Source organism: Microtus pennsylvanicus, chromosome X, assembly GCF_037038515.1.
Source record: "Microtus pennsylvanicus isolate mMicPen1 chromosome X, mMicPen1.hap1, whole genome shotgun sequence".
Lineage (NCBI taxonomy): Eukaryota > Metazoa > Chordata > Mammalia > Rodentia > Cricetidae > Microtus > Microtus pennsylvanicus.
Window position 1 is genome coordinate 28,069,090 of NC_134601.1, and position 9,050 is coordinate 28,078,139.

General features: G+C 44.5%; 1 protein-coding gene across 2 annotated transcripts; it reads right to left on the bottom strand.

The window, feature by feature from the left end:
* Window positions 1-971: 971 nt before the first annotated feature.
* Window positions 972-3,031, bottom strand: LOC142841399 (transcription elongation factor A protein-like 3). Of its 2 annotated transcripts, none has more exons than XM_075958227.1 (3): window positions 2,895-3,031; window positions 2,266-2,338; window positions 972-1,956 (listed from the first exon to the last, which is right to left on the bottom strand). In XM_075958227.1, exon 3 carries the CDS (start codon window positions 1,928-1,930, stop codon window positions 1,325-1,327), a length of 606 nt encoding a protein of 201 aa, XP_075814342.1. In that variant the 5' UTR covers window positions 1,931-1,956; window positions 2,266-2,338; window positions 2,895-3,031; the 3' UTR covers window positions 972-1,324. The 2 variants fall into 2 exon arrangements, with proteins under 2 accessions (XP_075814342.1, XP_075814343.1); XM_075958228.1 differs by lacking the exon at window positions 2,895-3,031 and adding an exon at window positions 2,614-2,749.
* Window positions 3,032-9,050: the final 6,019 nt, after the last annotated feature.

Here is a 9,050-nt window from a genome sequence, read left to right on the forward strand (position 1 = left end):
CAAGAGCATTGAGTAGCAACTTAAAGCCTCTATCACCACTACTGGGCCTACAAAAAAGGTCACAGTGCCCAGAAGACATCGTGATATTCTTAGTCCTTACCTTTATGCTACCTGGACTTGTGCCTGGGCATAGTGGAGAACTATCTGACCTTTCTCCCAAGTGTCAGATTTTTATCAATGCTCCTTCTACTGCATGGGAGTGATATAGAAGCTATTTCTCTTTAAATGCCTTAAACAGGGTGGGGGCAGGCTACAATACAGCTCATTCCTCCAGCATGTCATCTGACCAACTGGAAAGTGTTTGGAGGCAAATTCCTTGCTCATTTCAAGATGACAAGACTGCTTTACAGTAAGGGATTTGTTAAAGTGGCACACTGGGTCTTTTAGCTGTGAGGACCAGAGATAACATGAACTTTACCAATTTAACAATGTGCATTTAAAATGCCATTGTCTTTGTAAGCTCATTCAAACAATTCAACATTTAATTGCTTGTCATGTATTATTGTCACATTTTAGCTTTCAACATATTGTGGCATATATAGTCCATATTCTTTAGTAAACCAGAGATAACTGAGTCAGGAAAAGAAGGAAGTAAGGAAGCAAAAAGGAACACATATGGAGGGATTATAGAATGGGAGACATGGGTAGGGACAACAGTGCCCACTGATAATATTAGAAAAGACCCAGGAAAGCCAGGCGATGGTGGCGCACGCCTTTAATCCCAACACTCAGGAGGGAGAGGCAGGCGGATCTCTGTGTGTTTGAGGCCAGCCTGGTCTACAAGAGCTAGTTCCAGGACAGATTCCAAAGCCACAGAAAAACCCTGTCTCAAAAAACCAAAAAAGAAAAAAAAAGACCCAGGATGGACAAACAGTAGAGGGATAGCAAGAAGTCCCCAACTCTCAGGTAGTATGGCTAATTTTTGAATGCACATGAGACTTATTAGTATTTGTCTTATAACTAGCCATTGCTAGCTGTTTAATGTGCACAAGTCCATAGTTGCCTTTATGCCCAGATGCATTATGCAAGCACATTTACATTCTTAAAAAAAACTGATTCTATACCGGTGATTCTGAAAACTGCTTTGTTTATTCGGTTTTACAATGTACCATGAACATATTTTTCATGCACATGGGTGGAAATCCTGTACTAAAAGACAGAAAGCACTGTAGTTGGGTCAAAAGGCTGCTGGTAAGGACATTGATACCTAAAGCAGAGTTTCGGCTGAAGGTTGAAGCACAGAGCCTGGCGAGGATCTACCAGGGAAAGCAGAGCCAGCTGTGGTCTTTTTTATCTGAGCAATCAGAATCAAAGGCCAAAGGCATTAAAGGTACGGGATGTCATGTAGGCCCCTCTGGCCCCTGCCTCCTCCGCCCCTCACTCCCCTGACTCCCTGTTGGCCCCGGGGGACTAGAGCATCCTGCGCAGCATCTCTTGGCATCCAGGGAAAACCTCCCATTCTCTGCCTCTTCCTCAGCTCTTCCTGCGCCCTTGCCACATCTGCACACTCTCTCATCATCTCCTCACTGCTGACATGCCTGCCCTGGAAGTCCTCCTGGGAGTTCTTGGGAGAATCCTCTGTGCTCCTATCTGTTTTTCGCTTGGCTTTCCGCGGCACGTAATCTTCAGCAGGGCGCTTTTCTGCAGCCCGCGCCTCGCTGGCTGGCTTTGCCTGGGAATCATGCTTGCCCTCCCCTTGGCGCTTGTCCTCCCCTTCAGACTTCCCCTGCTTTTCTGACTTCCCCTCATCCTGTGCTTGTCCCTGCTCATCTGGCTTTGCCTCCTCTAGCTTGCCCTCGCGTGCTGGCTTTGCTTTCTTGTCGGGCTTCTCTTCCCCATCCGACTTTTCTTCATCGTCAGACTCTACTTCAACTTCTGGCTTTCCCTCCTTTTCCAGCTTCTCTTCGTTTTCATCGCGGGGTTTTTCCATGTCAAGATTTCCCTCCTTTTCTTGTCCTGAGGGTAAAGGTGGGGAAACAGGAAGAAAGGAGAGATGTGTGTGTGAGAGACGGAGATATCGGCAGAATACAGGCTCATTAACATCTGTCTTTGCATCTGGCCCTTTCGTGGGGTCCCCATGTCCTAGCCCTCCAACGGTTTCTGCCTGCACCCCTCCTCCACCCTTGAGACAGCCATGCCATGACAGGTCCTGCCACCTTCTCGGTGTTCCTTCAGTGACAGCTCTGTGTGTGTTACATGGGACAGCTTGAGAAGGCACTGGCAGTGGGGTCCCAAATGGTGCCCATGTTTCCATTATCCACTGACCTGCAGGGATCCTGGGCAGGTCGATCCTCCTTTTCAGATGTCACGTTGCGCTGGGAACAACAGAGGGTCAGACCTGCAGACACAGCACAGGGGCAGGGGTTCTGTGGTCAGTAGATGCGCAGAGACTGGGAACCTGTCCTGCAGCCCATACTCATCACATCACCCAACCTTTTCCTCCGTCACCCCCCCGCCCCCGCATACCCCAGCCGCCATTTCTTCTCAGGCCTTGGGCACCAAATCGGGATGCTATCCCAACTCCGGTTTACTCTGCGCTCCCCCCTCGGCTCCTGGAGGCAGCCTGCCCCACCCCCATCCTCCCTTTGGTCCGGGTCAGTTTGTCTTCCTAACCTGGAGTGTGAGTGGATCATTTCAGAGCGCATCTGCGCCTCACCGTCGCACTGCGGGCCCCCTCATCCCCCTCCCGCTCTAAAACGGCTCAGGATAGGGTGAGGGAAGAAAGCCGGCTGCGGGGTCTTCCTTGCTCTCCGTTCCTGCCCCGCCCGCATGTCCCCTCCTCACCAATCTATCCGATTCCTTACCCCTCCCCTCCCGCTGCTGCTGGTTCTAGCTGCCACCCCCCACCACCCCCTGTCAGGCTTTGAGGGCAGAGCCAGACTTTCTGTACTGACCTGAGGAACCCCTCGACAGACCTGTGAGCCTTCTCAGGGCTCACAGTAACCAGGACAGCTCAAGGAAATGGTGTTATGCGAATGCGGGTGCTGGGTACAGGTAGCCACAGCAGGACTAGCTGGCGCGGGGGCTGGTGCCCACGTGGGCACCAAGCCAGTCACGTGAGCAAATCGTCACCCTAGCTAAATCCACCACCCCCCAATTGTCTCCCCACCTCCCATCTCCGGAGGATCTGGGAAGAAATGCACACACGGGGGAGTGTGGAGAATGGAGAAGAGCAGCCAAGAAAAGGAGGGAAGGGCTTCCTGACTCCAATTGCTTTACCTGGCTATCCTGTCTGAGGATCCCTGTAAGATGTCCATTCTCACTAATTGTGACAGCTCAGTTGGAGGGGTAAGCGGCTTTGCCGAGAACACTCAGTTCTGAATCCCACTTTGCAATAGTTCTGCTTAACTACAGAGTCTGGGGCTGGTGCCCGCCAGGAAGCTGAGCTTGCACTTTAAGGGTTAGTGTTCCCAGGGTTTCTGTCCTCAGTCTCCTAACTCCTCTTCCACGTGGTGATGCTCCCACTCCCCGGATGACCTCATTCTTATTAATTCCCTTTAAATACCAATTATTCCCCAAACATGCATCTTCACGCTAGTCCCTGTTCCAACTCAAGTCCGCCTTACTGACTGTTTACTGGATACTCCTGACTCATTGACTCTTCAGACGTATGTTCAAAAAAGATATACTGTCTTCATTAACTTAATTCTGTTTTGATCTAGCTCCACACTTAAAATGCTCCCTCCAATATTAGAAATGTTTTCGTTAAGAAAGAATAGTAGACAACCAGTATGACTAATACAAAAAACATTAAAATATGTTTAATTTAGCACGCACATACAACTTCCCAAACTTGTATTTGCTATCTCTTTGAGATTATACCATTCATCAAACTTCTTAGACACATAGATTATTAATGTTTTGCCGTTAGTTTTGAGCAACATCCATGACTCAAATGTGAAAATCTCATTATGCATGTTGCTATGCTAGGTGAAGTCTGATATGTTTCTTGGGCTATGTTCATTGTTCCAGTCTTTCAAAAATCTTCTGTTCCTCAGACTGGATAACCTCAACTGACCTAGACCTCCAAGTTTACTAATTATTCTGACACCTCAGTTTTACTATTGCTTCTCTGACATTTTTCATTATAGTTATTGTATTCTTTTCTCTTGATGTGAAAGGATCTGATAATATATCTAGCTTAAAATAAGAAAAACAGAGATTGCTGGGCTGTGGTGACACATGTCTTTAATCCCAGCACTTGGGAAGCAGAGGCAGGTGGATCTCTATAAGGTAGAAACTAGCCTGGTCTACAGAGAAAGTTCGAGGACATCCAAGGCTACTCAGAGAAACCCTATCTCGAAAAACCAAACAAACAAACAAAACAAAAACCCAGAGAGGTCTGGAGGGAGTGCAAGCTCTTCCTCCAACACTCTGGTGGCTCGGGTCAGTCTGTTTTCATTATCTAATGCAGTCCCTGAGATACAGCTTGCAAAAGCAAAGCTTCTTCATGAGGTCCTCCAAATCATCTTGATCCTGCATCCTAAGATTCGGAGTAGGGAGTACTTATTTTTAACATTCATTTTTTATTTAACTGTATACACGTGTTTCTGTGAGAGTATATTCCACATGGATGGGGTTATAATTTTAGCCAAACCAGCATTTCTGGCACTTCCAGATCCCAGGACTACGCACGTGCGGAGAAGCCCTCAGGCAAAAATAACCTAGTCGCCCTGGGGACCCTAAAAGGCCTTGCATGACCCATGCCCCGCATGGTTGCATCACCTATGTATGACACAGCTACATGAGCCCTTGTGCGCATGCGTGAGCCCTGACATCCCTCTGTGTGCATGTGCGAGGCAGCCTTTAAAAGCTGGAGCCGGGAATTGAACTCAGGACCTTTGGAAGAGCAGACAATGCTCTTAACCGCTGAGCCATCTCTCCAGCCCCAACCATCTGTAATGAGGTCTGGTGCCCTCTTTTGGCCTTCAGGCATACACGCAGGAAGAATATTGTATACATAACAAATAAATAAATAATTTAAAAAAAAAGCTGGAGTCGGGCAGTGGTGGCGCACACCTTTAATCCCAGCACTTGGGAGGCAGAGGCAGGCGGATGTTTGTGAGTTCGAGACCAGCCTGGTCTACAAGAGCTAGTTCCAGGACAGGCTCCAAAACCACAGAGAAACCCTGTCTCGAAAAACCAGAAAAAAAAAAAGCTGGATGCACTATCTTCAGCTCTCTCTCTCTCTTTGCACACCGACTTCACCAGACCTGTACCTCTAATAAACTAAGTGGGTTTGTTGTGTGTTCCATGCTTTCTTCTCACCAGATGGATGCCTGCAAGCACCGTAAGAGGGTATCAGATCCCTGAAACTAGAGTTACACGCAGCTGTGAGCCACAGGACGTGTATGTAGGTGCCAGAAACATAACCTGGGTCCTCTAGAAGAACATTAGGTGCTCTTAACAGTAGAACTACCTCTCCAGTCTTTCTACTTTGATGTTTTAAAAAGAGTTCTTTTATAAAAATCATTGTTTCGTAGTTGTGGGACCCAGCCATGAGAAGCTCAATAGAGACCTGGGTCTCAGCAGTTTTCCCTAAGGCAATACCTGATTGCAGAAAGACCACAAACTGAGATCACCCAGGTACCACCCAGGAACAGACCATCCAAAGGAAATTCCTAATGTTCCAACCGACGTAGATAAGATCACCTACCAGCACACACCCATCACTTTTCACCAGGACACCCCTAGACAAATGTCAGCCAATTGGGGTTCCTAAACCTTAGAAATCCATCATCCCCACCTTTACTACTATAAAAACTCAACTCTCACTGAGCTTGGGGCTCTCTGATCACTCCAATACATTGGACACACAGAGAGACCAAGCTTACAAACTTGTGTAAAAATAAAGGCTCTTTCCTTTCACATACAGGATTCGGTCTTCTGGTTGGTTTTGGGGGTACTCCATGATCTGGGCATAACAGTAGTAAATCAGAAACATTGAACTATCTATAGAGTTAAAATTCTAGGTTATTGAGTAAGATAAAACGCATTTTTATTTATTCTTTGAGAATTGTGAATATTCAATGTGTTTTGATCACATGAACCCCTCAGCCCTCCCTCCCAGACTTCTACCACCTTCTCCTCTTCTGTCTCGCTCTCTCTTTATAAACATAGTCCACTGAGTTAAATTCATGCTCCGCATATACACATCAATATGGGGTCATCCACTGGAACCTGGACAACATATTAGAGCCCACACTCCCGAGGAAAATGTAATTTTCCTCTCCAAGCACCAATCAACTGCTAATAGCTCCTTAGATAAGAATGAGGTCTCATGGGCTTTTCTACAATCTATGAAAAGGTCATCATCATCATCATCTTCTTTTTTTGTGATTTTTCTCTCCCCTCTTCTGAGACTGCCTCTGAGCCTTGGGGACACGGGATGATAAGATAACCCATTTAGGGCTGATCAACTCAGTTATTCTTTGTCCTTTGAGGGTCTCTGCATTAGCTTCTGTCCTTGACACAAAGAGGGATGAGGGCTGCACTAATATATGTTTATAAGGATGGGTATTTAGAAGGTAGTTTAATATTATGTCAATTTAGCAAAATAATAGCATTAGTAGTAGGTTCTCTCCTAGGATCTAGGACCTCCCCAGCTACCGGTTCCTGACCGGGTACCAGGGTACCAGGTATAAGGTCCTTCTTGTGGAATTGGCTTTAAATCTAGTTCGAAAGCTGATGGTCACCCCTCCCCCAACCTTCCCCATGGACTCTTGGGAACCCCTCCAGAGCCAAGCCTCTTGCCAAAACCTTACCTGTAGGCCATAGCCTCATGGCAATGTACAAATTAATAAAAATGGTTTAATTTAAAATGTGAGAGCAAGCTAGAAATGTGTCTGAGCCATCAGTCAAACAGTGTTCTAATTAATATAGTTTGTGTGATTTTTGTGGTCTGGGCAGCTGGGAAACAAAAGTGCAGTCCCCGCCTACGGTCTATAATCATAACATCCAAATCCTAATCAATGAATTAAAACATACTACCAGAGAAATCCTTTCACTGTGAGAGAAGATTATGGGAGGGGAAGTAACTACCCCCCCCAAAAAAAAAACAACCAATAGAAAAACAATAACAAAATGTCAGTACTAAAGGCTTAACTAGCTATAATTAACATAATAGTAAGTGGATGAAATTCTTCAACAAAAATGGTAAAAGCTAATATGTTAAAAGAGAAAAGGCATTAAAATAACCTGTCTACAAGGAACTAATGTCACCTCTAAGATATACACATACTGACAGCTAGGGAATGAAAGAAACTCACATAAATTGAATCCAAAATAAAAAAGAAGTAATTATGTTTATATGAAATAGCTTTAATTGTCTATTTTTAATGTAAATGCTTACTTCTCTGAATTTAAATTTTATGTGGAAGTACATTCAGTAATTGGAAAATTGCAAACTTGCTACATTGAGGTTTCATAAAAAGGTGTAACCCACACCTAGCTGATAAAAGTCATTTTCTCAATTAAATATTTAGTCAATATTGCCATGAATATATGGACTTGCACGTCATCAACTATGTATATGTGTTAAAGGCCAGGGTGCTGGGAAATAAATGAGGAAACAAGAATTATATTTTCTCTTTTCATGAATCTAATTTCTATCCCTACAATGATGGTAGTACAAAGAACAGTGAAAGGTTTTCCTCATCAAATGCATCTGTGCTCGCTGATTTTATGCTAATTTTACACAAGTTAGAATCATTTTGAAAAAGAGAACGCCAAATTAAAATAATATGTCCCCAGTGGGCAACGCTGTAGAGGAATTTTGAATGATTGATGTGAGATATTCCAGCTCACTGAGGGTGGTGCCACTCTTGGTATGGTAGTTTTGTGTGGTATTAGAAGGCAAGCTGAGCAGGCCAGTAAAGCAGCGATCCTCCATGGTCTCTGCATCAGTTTCTACCTCCAGGTTCCTGTTTTGAGTTTCTGCCATCAGTTCCCTGGATGATGGACTATAATCTGTAAGATGAAATAAATCCTTTCTTCCTCTCCAAGATGCTTTTGTTGTGGGGTTTTATCACAGAAACCTTAACTAAGACAAACCTCCAGCAACCATCTCAAATTTACTATTTCCCAACCCTGGATTGGAAATATAGATTCCCTGTTAGCTCAGTATTAATATGTATTTCATATCACACTCTTTCCAAATTTCATTTTATGTGTGGGAATGTTTTGACTGCATGCAATTCTGTATACCACATGCACGTAGTGCCTGCAAAAGCTAGAAGAAGGTATTAGAACCCCTGAAGCCAGAGTTACAGATGGTTGTGAACAGTTGCAAGGCCCACATGACTGGTCTCATGAACCTGGTTGCGGAACAAGGGAGATTAAGATATACAAACACAAGAAGCAAAACCAAAACTGGCATCAGGTAGATTGGAGACTCCCTGACAGAGATCTGCCAGCATCCCAGAAATTTAGTCTTTGTTATTAGAATGGAATTATCTTGGATATGTTATGAATGCTCTTTTCAGAATACACTTTTTAAAAATGGATATCACATTACAAGACAATCCTTATATTATTTGTTAAGCAGTATGCTGAAGTCTTCAAAACAACACAGATTATATCAATTGCCTTTGGTCATCCACCATAACCACATGACGAGTTCCTATTGCTGAAGATACCAAAATGTGGCTATAGGATATAAATAAATAAATCTTAAATAGACTTGTGAAATTCTTCCCTGATTGCTAGCTTTCATAGTGGTAGGAGGTTCTAGGCAGGTTGGTGGGGGAGAAAAGATATCGATGGCCTTACCTAGCACTAGAGCATGCAGGTACATCAACCTTCCAGGAAAGAGGTACCCAGTGGCATACTAGTGGTCCAACTGTTAAAAGATCACTAAGTACTTTCTAATTGACTCTGAGGCCTGCTCCACAGAAAGGAGTTCCATGCCTGGTACTGTCATCCTGATCAGAAGACAGTAGCTTGATGGGGACGGCATGCCAGAGTCCCTAGTTTAGAACCTCCTTTGTTATTTTGCTAAGTAGTCAGGCTGTCAAATTGCATTCTAAATATTTATGTTTGTACTCATACAC

What these genes read in the sequence shown, in the direction of transcription:
- LOC142841399 (XM_075958227.1), bottom strand. Translation starts at nt 1,930, where the DNA reads ATGGAAAAACCCCGCGATGAAAACGAAGAGAAGCTGGAAAAGGAGGGA.